This window comes from Poecilia latipinna, unplaced genomic scaffold, assembly GCF_001443285.1.
Source record: "Poecilia latipinna isolate Pla-1442-1.1 unplaced genomic scaffold, P_latipinna-1.0 Scaffold2117, whole genome shotgun sequence".
Taxonomy (NCBI): Eukaryota; Metazoa; Chordata; class Actinopteri; order Cyprinodontiformes; family Poeciliidae; genus Poecilia; species Poecilia latipinna.
The window spans coordinates 27,537-41,853 of NW_015114733.1; the positions used below are offsets into that span (position 1 = coordinate 27,537).

The 14,317-nt window shown below is 40.3% G+C and overlaps 1 protein-coding gene across 1 annotated transcript in view; it reads left to right on the plus strand.

The window, feature by feature from the left end:
• The window catches only part of sorbs1 (sorbin and SH3 domain containing 1), a gene marked incomplete at its 5' end in the record, with an annotated part of 49,761 nt that overhangs the window by 27,271 nt on the left and 8,173 nt on the right, over positions 1–14,317 (plus strand). Inside the window, 8 exons of the mRNA XM_015017219.1 lie at positions 5,153–6,313; positions 9,175–9,239; positions 9,321–9,491; positions 10,611–10,657; positions 10,744–10,858; positions 11,062–11,187; positions 11,262–11,456; positions 12,508–12,966. Coding sequence (XP_014872705.1) covers positions 5,153–6,313; positions 9,175–9,239; positions 9,321–9,491; positions 10,611–10,657; positions 10,744–10,858; positions 11,062–11,187; positions 11,262–11,456; positions 12,508–12,966 — 2,339 coding nt within the window. The remainder of the gene's footprint in view (positions 1–5,152; positions 6,314–9,174; positions 9,240–9,320; positions 9,492–10,610; positions 10,658–10,743; positions 10,859–11,061; positions 11,188–11,261; positions 11,457–12,507; positions 12,967–14,317) is intronic.

Below are 14,317 nucleotides of genomic sequence, written 5' to 3' on the forward strand. Positions count from 1 at the left end.
TGATGTTTTTGTTCCACTGGCACAAAAACATTTTCCCCAATAGATAAGTGGGGATGAACTGATCCACTTTTTTCACTTCTGATATCTGCGGTTCAGGATCGGCCGATCCGATTCAGAAAGCAGCTGAACTGACCTAAAATGTATTTTTTTTAACACAGACATAAATGTACTGAATTACAAATTTATTTGGTAACTTACATGCACCAATAGCTTCAGAAACTTGGTCAAATGTAAAAAAAAAACAAAAAAAAAACGTTATTTTTGTTCAGTCAGTGCAGTTAGGAGTAGAACAGCCAATGTAAAATAAACGATAAAGAAATTCAGGTTGACGATTTGGTCAAACGTAGAGCAAATTGTCTCCAACCTCACAATTGTCGATATTCAATTAAATTTATTGACTGAAAAATGTTTTTTAATAACGTTATCATTTTGTCATGATAGTTTGATGTAAGACAAATAATCTTTTTAAAAAAAATTGAATTCCTCCTCCATCTCCTAGTGCTAACTAGAAACAGCCAATCAGAGCCAGGAGGCGGGTCTTACCGCCGTCAATCACCTTCTTTGCTACGCTGCAGCCAGCAGTGAGTGCTAAAGCTAGTTAGCAGAGCCATTGATGACGGCTTATAAACAGTTTTCCTATGATGGTGAGTTGTTTCTCTGCTGATAAAACATTTAGCAGCGTGTACACAAATTTGATTGACAGCATTAAGACCAGCCTCCTGGCTCTGATTGGAATAGAAAAAAACAGTTTTGTAAAAGTTGCATACTGCAGCTTTCAAACAAGCTTCTGCTTTAGCTTTGATTTATTTCAATTGTACTAAAACATTTGTGCTGGAAATTAGACTAAAAATACTTTATAAGATTTTGTGTTTTTGCAGTGTAAACAGCTCTGAAAGCTGCAGATGTTGGAAAATGTTGAAACTTCTAGATGCATGTGATTCACTCAACCGTTCTGTTGGATTACACACAGAGCACATTATCGGCCAATCACGTCGCAGCATTCATTACCGTCTACAGCTGCATTTCTATAAACCAGGAAGTCATCAAGACGTTTATTTATTTCTGCCATTTATGGAAAGAAGTTAGTTCCAACATTATCACAAGCAAAGAACATGTTACAAAAATTTTAATTTGAAAAACTTCTCAATCAGAAAACAGGATTTTAGCATGAAACCTTGTACACATTTATGCAGTTTGCTCATTTTTTATTAAATTTTTTATTTCTTAAAAATAAAAAAAATTATCAGAAAATAAATTATATGTTATTACTCTCAAAAATTATTTTCTGACTGNGNAGTTTTTCAGTTTCATTTTTGAAATCCATTTTCCTCAAATTTCCATTTTTGAAATATTTTCTTAATATTATCTTAATATTGGGACACATTTTTCTCCTTAGAAATTCAGCTTAACAAACTTTAAGTCAAACTGAAAATCCACAATATTTCAGTTCATTTTGTGATTATATTGACATTAATGAAAAGTTGAGTGGAAGGAAAAAGTGTGTTAGAATAGAAAATACACAAGCAACAGGGATAAGAATAGAAATATAATTTATTGTCTCCACAATGGGCAAATTTCTGTGCAAAAGCAGCAACAAAAAAGGCAATAAAAGCTTTTTGAAAAATCTTAAAGCGAACAGACTCACAAAGACAGAATACAAAGTTACATAAAATGAATAAAATGCATTTCAATACAGAAAAGTCACGTTATGTTGTATGTTGTCCACAAATTGCCATAAATAAATCATTAACGATCCATGTAGGAGAAATTGGCTGCATCCAATCATATTAATGGAAAGTTGAGTGAAAGGAAAAACTGTGGTCAAAAGGTTCGCTTCCAACAGGGATTGAAAGCTTGTTTTCAAGAAGCTACTTTGAAAAGGTGATTTATGCTTCCAGTTCAATACACCAATATCCCAAATTACTTGTTATAAATGCAAAAGGTTGTTTTTGTTGTTTTACATTTATTCTTTCATTTATTACAAGATTTATTTATCATAAATCCACAAGTACAACTTTAGCAGAACAGACTTTGAATCCCTGTTACAATTTTTCTACCACAGTTCTTCCTTCCACTCAATACACCTGCAAAAGAAACAAAATTTTCTAAGTATTTTTGGTCGCCTTTTTCGTGCAAATATGAAATGAGACAAAACTAACTTACAAGTAACTTTTCAGGAAGATGTGGAAGCTGGTTTTAAGTCAATAATTCCTTAATAATGGTGAAAAAGTTCTAGTTTCTGGCAGATTATTTCACTTATTTCACAGATAATGGGCCCTGCGCCGTTACCTAGCAACGCCAGTCATGCACAGCCCGTTACCTAGCAACCAAATTCTAATTCCACTGACAGATTATTTCACTTAGAGTAAGACATTTTTACAGTGTTACAATTGAAATCATTTGCCAGCAGAACTAGTATTAAGGAATAATTGACCGAAAACAAGCTCCTCTTTTTTGCTGAAAAGTTACTTGTAAGTTAGCTTTGTTTTACTTTATAAGATATTTGCAGTAGAAATTAGACCAAAAATACTTTGTAAAATTATTTTACTTCTGCTACAACTAGCTAAAATAAAATAAACATCTGATGATGTTCTAATTTATTTCGATGCGCCTGTGGATCTTTTCACTTGTTTATTTTTTGACTCATGTTGGGTCTGAAGTCGTCTTGAAACCCAACCTGGTGGATTTTTCCCTCCGCTGCCGCCCAGCTGGAGCGGTCTCCAGGCAGAGAGGGCATGGATGAGGAGAGATAAACAGAGCAGTGAGATAAACAGAGGCGGGCGGCATGAGGAAGTCAGCTGTCAGTGTGGGGTCAGGAGCTGGAATGCAGAGCCGGGCTGGAGGGCAGCAGATCCAAGGCGGGGACACTTTGACCCAATGTACCGAGCTGAGCAAACATGCAACAGTTACCACTTTTAAAGCCAAACTGCATGGTAATTATAACCCTAATGCTAGAAACGGTGGTTGTTGTAAGCAGATGTGCAGCTACGCAGTGTGAAAAATTACCCATCCAGTCAACTGACTAACATGCAGCTCCTGCCTGAGGCTCCACCTGGGTTATTTGAGTCACTCGCTGCTCATGAAGCAGAGAAACAAGCCGAGGAAAGGCAGAAACCAAACACACCACCTTATGCTCACAAAATGTTAAAAAAATCTATTATTTAAAGGGCTGCCACAAACGATTAATTCAGTAATTGATTATTCTGATGATTAAATAATTATTCTAGCGATTAATCGGATAAAAAATATACATTCTACAGATTTTAGCCATTTAAGCCTTTTTTATACCATCTTATAAATACATCAAAATATACAAATAAACATATAATTCCTTTTTTAAAATAGGAAATACAATAACCTAAAATTCTTTAGTAAATCTGAACCGAGTGAAGCTAAAACTTTACAACTGAAAGAGTTTTGACAAAAACATATTTACAGACAAAATGCTAATTTTATATATTTTTGTACATTTTTGGCTTAAGTACTCCTCTGACTGTGTTCTGTCAGCAAATCGCCTTTTTTCAGTTTGTACAGTAAACGATTAATCGATTACTAAAGTAGTTGATGATTATTTCAATAACTGACTAATCATGACTAATTGTTTCAGTCCTATTTAAAATTAAAGTAGCAGCCAGTTACTTCTGATCTGTAGTTTTTGACTTAATCTCTGCTTTGACTATGTTGGGGGTTTTTTCACCAAATGGCTGTTTTTGAGTCCAGTTAGCGATTTATCAATTCCTGAATTACAGTCACGACTGGTGACTCTTTTATGATGTTTTTATGACGTAAAGCACTTTAAACTGCCTTGTTGCTCAAACGTGCTATAGAAGTAAACTTGAATTGAGTTAATTCAGTATTTGATTAATCACAATTAATTGTTTCAGCCCCAAATCTTTGTTCACAAAAAACAAAACCCTGACTCGCTGTGCTGCATTCATGAGCAGGAGTGACTCTTTTCTCTTCGTCTGCCATGAATAAAATGCAGAGTCATCCTCCGCAGCGTGTTTTCCTGACAGATTTGAATGTGGCGGATCGGTGACTCGCTCCGCAGCGGAGCCTCGCATCACGTGGAAGTGTTGTGTCATTTCCCAGCACCATCTGGATCGCAGTCATGAGTCACCAGGCGCTGACACAAGCTTTTCCTAGCAGATTTCAACATTTTAACTGCAGGGTGGCTGGATCAGGATGTATTTTTAATTCACAAACTCAGGGAAGCAGCGTGATAGCAGCGCCGCCTGCAGATTCTGAAAACATCAAACAATGAAAGCAACGTTAGAAACTATAACTTTTTCATATTTTATTAAAGTTTAGCTTGTGAAGTGAAAGGAAAGTTATGCATGGTTTTCAGTTGTCAGTGGTCAGCACTGCTGCGTTTCGGCACTAATCCTTTTTCTTCTACTTCACAATTTCTCTCTATTTTGCGCTGATCGATCACCTAAAATCCCCTGAAACACACAGAAGCCCGAAGCTGGATAAACACGATGAGCCTTTAGTTGTACTTAGCTTAAACAGCCTCCAACCTCACATGACATTTCATGGCATGTCGCTGTTTGAATGCCGTCTGTTCCCTCGTTGTGTCGAAGATACAGGCTCCTACGGTGGCCCTGAAGGTCCAACCACATCAACAAATCACTAAACACAGCTACAAATGGAAAAACACAACAACATTAATTGTGTTAAGCACAATTAAGCATTAAGCACAATTACAATAGAAGTGAGAAACCCAAGAACTTGGCTTTAGAACCGGATATTGTTCTGACTAAGCAGTGAGTGTTGTGCTTAGTTAATGTTGTGTTTTCTTAATTTTCTTAAGAAAACCCTTAATTGTTAGTTTTTTACTTTGTTTTCTCAATTTGTAGTTGTGCTGTGTTAATGTCATTGCGTTTTTGAATATTTTGTGTTTAGTGATTTGCTGATGTGGTTTGGCCTTCAGGGCCACCGTAGTTTCCTGCCAGAGAGCGAATTCCTCCTGGTTTCATTCTTACCATGCAGTAAACATCTACTTGATGTTCACAGCATCAAGTCTGCTTCCTCTCATCCACTTTTGATGGAGTTTGGTTTTTAGCTCATACTCAAACTGTTTTTGTGTGTAAACTTTGTGACCGTTGTAATCTAATATGTTGTTTATTCTGTTGTCCTGCATGCTTGCCAGTGGATTATAAAGGTGGGAATGGCTGTTTAATTTCACCCTGCTCCTCTGTAAATAGTCGAACGGTTCTTGCCAGTAATGCAATAGGTGACCAGTGTAAGAGTAAGAAGCCCCTGTCCGCTGCCAAAGCCTGCATACCGCAGATCCTGCCCTCTAAGTTCAAGCCCAAGCTGCTGCCACCCGGTGGTGACAGCCAGGACTGCAGAACCGATGCCGCCAGACAGCCCAAGTCTCACAGCTGCGAGGATATTTACCCAGGGCGCTTTGGTGAAGAGGAGGACCGGAGCGTCTCCCCTGCGGTGAGACGGAGCGCGTCCGGGTTCTCCAGCCTGTACCGCACCATGCATCACATCCAGCGGCCCAGTTCGGTCGGCTGCAGCCCGCACGGCAGCGTCCGCAGCCTCACCTCGCTGTTTGAGGCGGCCAAGAGCGACACAGAGAAGTCTGTCGAGACAGTCGGACGGGACAACGTGTCGTCACGGGTCAGCGAGTTCGAAACAATGATCCAGCGGTCTGGCGCCGCCCCCAGCCGCTCGTCGTCGCTGTCCGCCCTGGACTCCGGGCGGAACCCCAGCCCGGACCGCGTGGTGTCCGCCGTGTCCGCTGAGGCACTCCTGACAACCGAAGCCACAACGACGGACGTTAGCGCTGCGGCAGAGGGCGGGAACTCCAGGGTTTCGTCTCCAGAGGACGAGGCGGCTTCGTCATCGGGGGATGGACAGGAAGTGGAGCAGATCCTCAGCGGATCCAAAACCCCTCCGCTCCACCACCACCACCACCTGCACCACCTGAACCATCCGCTCCTCCTCAAGCCCAGCAAGTGCAAAGGCACCTGCCCGGCCTCCTACACCCGCTTCACCACCATCCTGCGCCATGAGAGGCAGCAGGACAAACCGGCCGCTGCAGAGAGGAAGGCCATGCTGCCGGGAAACCTCTTCCTTATGGGCCCAGCACCCTTCAGGTTACGGAAGAACCCGCAGCCGCACCAAACCCGACGGACACTGTTGGCCACCAGGGTGACGGCGGGCTCCCAGAGGCCCCTCATCCCGCGGCGGCTCTCCTCCCTGGAGGCCGTGGAGAAGCTGGAGGGCGGCGGGACGGAGCGGCTGAGTAACGGCCAGGTGTTTGACGCCAACGGGAACCTACTGGCAGCTCAACATAGAGGTCGTTACTCCATCCCTTTCACTGCTCTGTGGTCTCTCATTGATCTTCACCTTCCTCCTCCACAAAGCAATGCCACCGTCCTCTCATTTCCAGTCTGTGTGGTGTGTTCAAGTGACAGGGAACTGTCCATCTTCCATTTTCACTGTGAATGACAACTCTCATCCAGGAGTCTAGATTACGTAGAAAATTGCGATTTCGTCTAAATGCACTGCAGTCTAAAGGTGTTTGCACACCTGATACTTTGGTAGACTTGGTTAAATTGGGGATCAAAATTGCAACATTTACTACATTTTCAGCTGGTGCTGTTCTCTTTAACGCTACATTGTGTCAAACAAACCAAACTAATTAGAATATGCAGTTCTCCTCCTCGCCTGTAGGGGCGCTGCACTAAGAAAGGGTTTAGATTATTTGCCATTGCAGTGAAAAAGAAAACAGATTTAGATTTAGATTACAGTGAACATTTGGCCTAAACTATTTATTTATCCAAAGAAAACGCATTAATCTGATTAGCAGCGAAAACTATTAGGTTTGTTTTGGTGGTTTAGCACACGGGCTAATTTTTCTAGCCACACAATTAGCCTGTTTAGCTTAACATAGCTTACCTGTATACGATGTATACAACTCTGTTTTTAGCACCATTATGCTAACTCTATATAATGTATCAACTTAAAATCAAAATTATTGAACCTTTTATACACTGCAAATTGCAAACAAACCAATTTTCTCCTTTATGACGACTTTTTTGTGCAGTTCTCTTAGACTCCTTTTTTTTGGTGCTTTTTCTTGAGATTATTAAACACTAAATACCTCTGCTGTGGCCACGGCCTTTAGAGAGCTAAAGGCTGTAAAAGCATTACATCTGTACAAGTTATAGTTTACACTTAAATCTCTGTTGAAGATTGGCAAACACTTACCTGAAGTTCACCTGAAAAGTAAAAGCCAAACATTAAGAAAATAAAGAGAAAGCTGCTAAAACGCCTGGATTTCGTGACATAAATGATGATGAAATATCTTTTTGAAACTTTTCACCTGTAATTTGACTCAAACTGCATCTTTTAGGGAGGAAATACCAAAACAACTTGGGTTGTAGCTGTTTGTCACAGCCATACATTATAAAGTTCAGTCTCATCAGCAGAGAGTAGAGCTGGGCGACAGGCGTCAAAATAAAATCTCCAGTTTATTTCATACCAGATCCAGTTTCAATAGTTTTTCTTGCTCTCTTTTCTAAATAAGAAATTATAACTGACAGAAAAACATTGAATAAGTGGCTATTACTTCACTCACTGCTTCTGAGTTTTACATCCGAGTATTAAGGCACGGCTGAGAATTGTTGTGAAATTATGAGAATATAGTCATAATATCATCAGATTAAAGACAGTTTTACCAGAGGAACGTCTTAAAATTGCGAGAGAATTTAGTTTTAATAGAAAAAATGCTTGCAAAATAAATTTTTTGTTATTTTTTTCTCCTAATGTTTCAATGTTAAGATTTTATTCTCGCATTATTATGATTGTATCCTTATGAGAAGAATTATCCTGCCTAATATTCCAAGAGAAGAAGCTGTTAAATAGGCTTGTGAAACAAGATGGCCGCCTTGGGTGTGCTGACATTAATCCAGAAAAGCAATGGTGGGGAAGAAAGTCCAAAAATGTAATTAATCGTTAATAGTGATTTATTGACCTGGAGGTTTGAACATGTAATTGGCCAAAAAATGAACTCTGGTGAGGTTTGAATGCTGTGTGAACACCAAGCAGACCGGAGCCCACTCCAAAAACAGGACGTGGTCTACAGCACAGGGCATTCTAGGTAAATACAACCAAAACAAACACAATAGTCTAGCGCTAACAGGAGGAATGACTTGTGGTTTTTTACCAAAGACAAAAGAGAAATCCTACAATAGCTAATATCTGACGCTACTCCAGTTTTGTTTACATTTGGTGAAGGAGGAAATTGCTCTTCGCGTCTTCTTCGTTTCCTCCAGTGGTTCTTGGTGCAGCGCCCCCACAGGTGAGGAGGGGAGCAGGATTTTCAATGAGTTTGGATTATCTGACTCAGGCCAGTGTGAAGGAGAACCACAGCAGCTGAAAATGTAGCAAATGCTGCAGATGAACACAATACCTCATGTGAAGCATGATAGTGGCAGTATTATGCTTTGGTGCTGGCTTTTACCGCTAGATAGCTGTAGCACAACATTGACACAAAGAACCCATTTAGCTAATCAGAATTAGCTTTTTGGCAAAGATTGAAGCACAAACAGTAAATTTAACTTTGGTTCCACTGGCTCACCGCATGCAGACATGAAGCAGTTGGGGTCATAGGTTACAGTTAAGTTTTGAAATTACTTTTTTCTCTTTGTCATAGAAACCGGGCATCTTAGCAGAGATCTACAGGCTTTTTATATCCATTATAACCTTACGTAACTGATGCATTTCTATATTAATTTTGGTTTTCCGTCATTTTTCACTTTTAGACACATCGTCCATCTTCCCAAACAGATTAGATATTTCCTGTTTGGGAATTGATAAATTAATTAAATAAATTTAAACTTAAAAAAAAATGTTGGTCACTCACCATCAATACTCTCATGATTTCATGTTGATTTTTTATTTTTTACTGGAGTTTACTGTAATTTTATATATTTTTTTCCAGCATTTGGTCATTGTTTTCATCCTTGTCTGCATGCAGATGTTTTTTTTGCAGTGCACTTTGTTTTTTGTGGTCCTTTGATCTGTGCATGTTTATTATAGTATTTCCTTTCATTCAGTTGACTGGAATTGAGGAGGTGACTGCAACATTTTAGTTTGAAATTGCTGTCATGTGATGTAAAGTTAGTGATTAAATCACTTTGCTGTTTCTGTCAGACTCGTCCCCAGCTCACGGAGAAAGCCAGGATGAAGTGTTGAGGAAGCGTCATGGGGACAAAGAGGTGAATTAATCGCTAAAATGTGTGCAGATTTTTTAGAAATTAGCAACAGAAATGCAGCTTTCGGATTTGTTTTCCTGACAGAAAATCCTGGAGGAGCAGCGGCGGCTGAAGCGGGAACAGGAAGAGGCCGACATCGCGGCCCGGAGGCACACGGGGATTGTGCCGACGCACCACCAGTTCATCACCAACGAGCGCTTCGGAGACCTGCTCAACATCACAGATAACGCCGAGAAACGGAAATCAGGCGTCGAGGTACAACGCAGAGTCGAGTCTTATCACCGCTGCAGGCAGGAAGACGGAGGAGGGGGACTTTCTGCACACTGAAAAATAAATATTTTTGTCTAGTTTTCAGTGAAAATATCTTAGCACTCCTGAAATAAGACAAAACTAATGTAGGAGTAAATTTTCAGGAATATAGAAGTTTGTTTTAAGTCAATAATTCTTTAATATTGATGAAAAACTAAAAGTTCCACTGGCAGATTAATCAACTGTCCCTGCGCCGTTACCTAGCAACGCCAGCCCAGCCCGTTACCTAGCAACACCAGCCCAGCCCGTTACCAAGCAACCGAGTTCTAGCTCTGCCAGCAGAATGTCACTTAACAAGACATTTTTCAAAATAACAGAAACTGAAGTTGAGAAAACATTTTTGTGAACTGAAATAAATAAAATAAAAACCATAATTCACTAGGACTATATTGTGCGTTTATAAAATTAACTTAAACTGAAAATCGTTTTTGTGTTTATGGAATCTGTTTATTTGTCTTTTGAACTGATGTGAGATTTATTTTTTCCCCCAACACAAGCAATTTACGTCACCTGAAAAAAATCCAGGTTTTCCAAAAAAATTAATCTTCAAAAATTTGATAAATTGATCAAATTGATTTATCGCCCAACCTCCATTGAATTCTGTTGTTCCTAATCAATTTTAAGAATTTAAGAATATTTTATCCAAGGAAAAACATAATTTTCTGGAAAAAAAGAATGACACAAAAAGGAATTTTGATTCTGATAACCTCAGAAAATATATAAGTTTTAATATCATGAATTTAATAATTGAAAATAATCTTTTTTTCACGCAAATTTTAAATAGCAAAGAGTACCTGAGTTTTTTCTTCTAAGTATCTGATGTTAATATAAAAATTTGAGTGTATTTGGTGGAAATTTACTCCACTTTACTTTTTGTTTTCAGTCAAAACTGAAAATAAAAGCATATGAAGCTCACAACACGACCCAGGAAGATCTTCTTTTACTGAGTGCCATTTAAGAGCCAGAAAGAACAATCCAATTAAAATGTGCTGGAATTTTATTGATAAATTAATGATGTTGCTCGTGATTTTATCCAGAAAACTGAAAAGTTTCATTTCTACACAGAGAACTCCAGCCATGGCGCGCTTTGACTTCAGAGCAGAAAGCCTAAAGTAAGTGAAAATCATCAGAATAATGATAATAGTCAGTCGTTTTTCACAACTTTAAACTAATAAAGTTTGCTGTTTGGGTTTTTCAGGGAATTACCGTTTCAAAAGGGGGATATTGTGTACATAATCCGACAAGTTGATCAGAACTGGTATGAAGGCGAACATCATGGAAGAGTCGGCATTTTCCCACGAAGTTACGTTGAGGTTGGTTCAGTCGGCTAAGAAACCAGAAACCGTTTGCTGCATTTCTGTTCATTATGCAGAGGGCTCCACTTCTGCTTTTCAAAGATGTACCGTTGCATAATTGTGCATCTGTTTGCTGACTTTTTACAAAGAATGTACTGAACATGTTTTGTGTCGCCCATCCTAACGTACAATTAATCACCTTTAATGGTTTTATGTTGCAGCTCCTGCCTCCGACAGAGAAAGCCCAGCCAAAGAAAAGCGCCCCGGTCCAGGTTCTGGAGTACGGAGAAGCGGTCGCCCGCTTCAACTTTAAGGGAGACACAGTGGTGGAGATGTCCTTCCGGAAGGTGAATCATCTGTCTGTGGTGATGATAATACTACTGAAGCAGAACCGTTCTGACCCGACCTGGTGGTTCTGCAGGGCGAGCGGATCACGCTGATCCGCAGAGTGGACGAGAACTGGTACGAGGGGAAAATCTCCGGCACCAATCGGCAGGGCATCTTCCCCGTCACCTACGTGGAAGTGCACAAGCGGCCGCGCGTGAAGAACGGCGTGGACTACCCGGACCCGCCGGTCAGCCACTCGCCGCAGCGCAGCACCAACGCCTCGCCGCAGGTCAGCGCCGTTATCTGGGTCATGCTTAAGACTGGGCGATAAATTCATTGTTAACATGATAATATTTGAAAAATCTGGATTTTTTTCCACCAACGCTCTCTGTGGGTTTCCATGGTCCAGGGCGGCCATCTTGTTTGACAAGCATGTTTTAAAACTTCTGTTTATTTGGATTCTGAATTCAAGGAAACTATACAACAAAATATTACAGCCAAGCTAAAATTGTTCATTTATTATGCAAATAAAGTCATATTGTTCCAAAAATAAAGTCGGAATATTAGGAGGATGAAGTCGTAATTTTATGTGAAAAATGCCAAAAAATCAAAATGAGAAATTTGGAGAATAAACCTGTCATAATAAGCAATTAATAGCATGATAAAATAAAATTAGATTAATAATTTCCACTCTGACGATTCGCATTTTTTGAACTAAAATTTTATTTACAGAGACTTCTTAATCCGTTTTATTTATAGCTTCAGTTGTGTGTGAGTTTTATTTCTATTTTCTTTATTATTTTTAGTTGTTTTGTTTATTTATTTTGGACATAAAAAAAAAACTTCCAGTTCCAATATTAAGTACTCGTCACCAAATTAAGATTTATTAGTTTTTGAAAAATTTACTTGCATTATTATTACTTGAAAATAGTCTGGCAGTATTTCAGATATTTAAAACTAAAAAGCGAATCAATAATTATTGATATCAACTGATATGAAACACTTATATCATGATACTTTTCTCAGTAATATCATCAAGCCCTACTAATACTATGACTTTATTCTTGTAATTAAACAAATATTCTTGTAGCCTGGCCTTAATACTGACAGACAGACAGACAGACATCAAACACTTAAAGCAAAAATCCACTTTTTGAAAATATTTTCTCATTCCCAATTTCTTTTTTAGGAAAACATTTGAAAGAAAATTGAGATTTAGTTTTTAACTTGCCCAGCTCTCGTTATGTCCCTCTGTGTTCACTTCATCTCTGTTTTGTTGTTTTGGTGAATTTTTCTCATCCTTTATTTCCCGCTCTGCTCCCTCCATCTTGTGTAAAAAGCTGTATCGTAATCGCCTCACCACCTCCCCCCTGCCGCTGCCCCGCTCCCCTCGCCGCTCCGTCTCGCCCGAGGTCCACGCCGTCTCCTCCGAGTGGATCTCCCTCACCGTGGGTGGTGGCAGCCCCCCTGCCGCCCCAACACCCCCCCTGCCGCCGCCGCCCACCGTCTCCTACCGCTGGGGCGAGTACCTGCCCCCGCCGTACTCCGCCAGCCCCGTGCCCTACGTCTCCCCCATGGCGTCGCCCTCCGCCTCCCCGCTGCCGCCGCCGCACCCGCCCAGGCCCGGCTCGGCCACGCCCTTCCTCACCTTCACTCCACCGCAGGGGGAGGACTTCCTGTCGCGCAGCGTGAGCCCCAGCAGCGGGCCGGTGCTTGAAGGCTGGCTGAGCGAGGTGGAGAGCGCGGAGGGGGAGCGGGTCCGGGCGGCCCGGGGCAGCAGACAGAGTAGCCCTGCAGAGGTACCACCTGCATGGTGTGTGGTGTTCACTGCAAAACGACCTTTGACCTCCCTAGAGTAGCTGTGGATGTGGTTCTGATGTGTGCTCATCACTTTTGCAGCGCCTTGGAAAAGTATTCACAACCTCTAAATCCAGTGGTGTCCAAATATGTTGCCATGAGAACCAAATCATTCATGCTACAATAGGAATGCTGTGCTGCAGCATTTTAGGCAATAAAATATGTATTTTCTTATTCAGAAAAGGAATTGAATTGATAATATGCACTTTTGATGTATTTCTAATATTACATAAACAAAACTTAAGTGAGTCAAAGAAAAATCTGCAAAAACAGATTGCAGATTTAATATTTAACTGAATATTAAGATAGTTGTTAGTTGCAGTCCTAACTACAATTACAAATCTTAAGTAGCTTAAATTAGAGACTGGAAGAAAAAGAGGGTCATTCTTCGTGTCATTTACAATATTACAGAACAGGAGCATCTTTACGTAGGTATTGTTACCTACTCCAGACTCCCCCTAGTGGTTTGGAGGACTTCCTATTGTGGAGCAAGTTTGCAGCCTTCCATACTTCCAAAATAGAAGTTTTGCTTCTATTTTCTGTTTCCAACATTTTTATTGCATTTGTTTTGCCGTTTGCACTATTAAAAAACAATTCATAATTTTCCCTTCCATTCCTCAAAACTGCTCTGTTTTGTGTTTTGTCACGTAAAACCTCAAATGAAGCTGAAAAACTGAATTTGATGATTTTTAACGTGATAAAATGTGGAAAAGTTTTAGGGGTGTGCATAATTTTTCAAGGCACTGTGGGTTTGACCTGTAGCTGCACAGAGTCCTGCTGGTCTTCGCAGAAGATCGAGGCTGTAGCGCAAAGCATGCTGTTGTGTGTTCACTAACATTCAATGGTTTTGCGGTGTTTGTGTGCCTGCATTTCATAGCTGTGAAAGACTTTCAGGATTAGAAGAAAAGTTCCAGTTCAACTCCTGGCATGAGGATATGAAAATTACGACCAGTTGAGATCGTTAAAGATAGTTCTGCCAAGACAAGCTATTAGAGACTGACGCTAACAGGAAATGCTAACTACTTCCTGTGCATCGATAGCTTAGCTGCTACTGGACTTTGGAAGTTTAGTCAGGTGACCATTTATAGGTTTCATGTGTGTTAATTAGGGATGTAGACAATTAATCAACTTATGATTAATTGTGTAATAATGGTTTATTAGATTAAAATTAGTTCCAATCGATTCACTAAGAACGTCCGCTTCGACCTTCTTTTAGTGTTGTAGTTTGGCCTTCATCCAGCAGAGGGCGCCGCTGGTCATCCTGAAGCCGGGAGTCCGTTGATACAGACACTA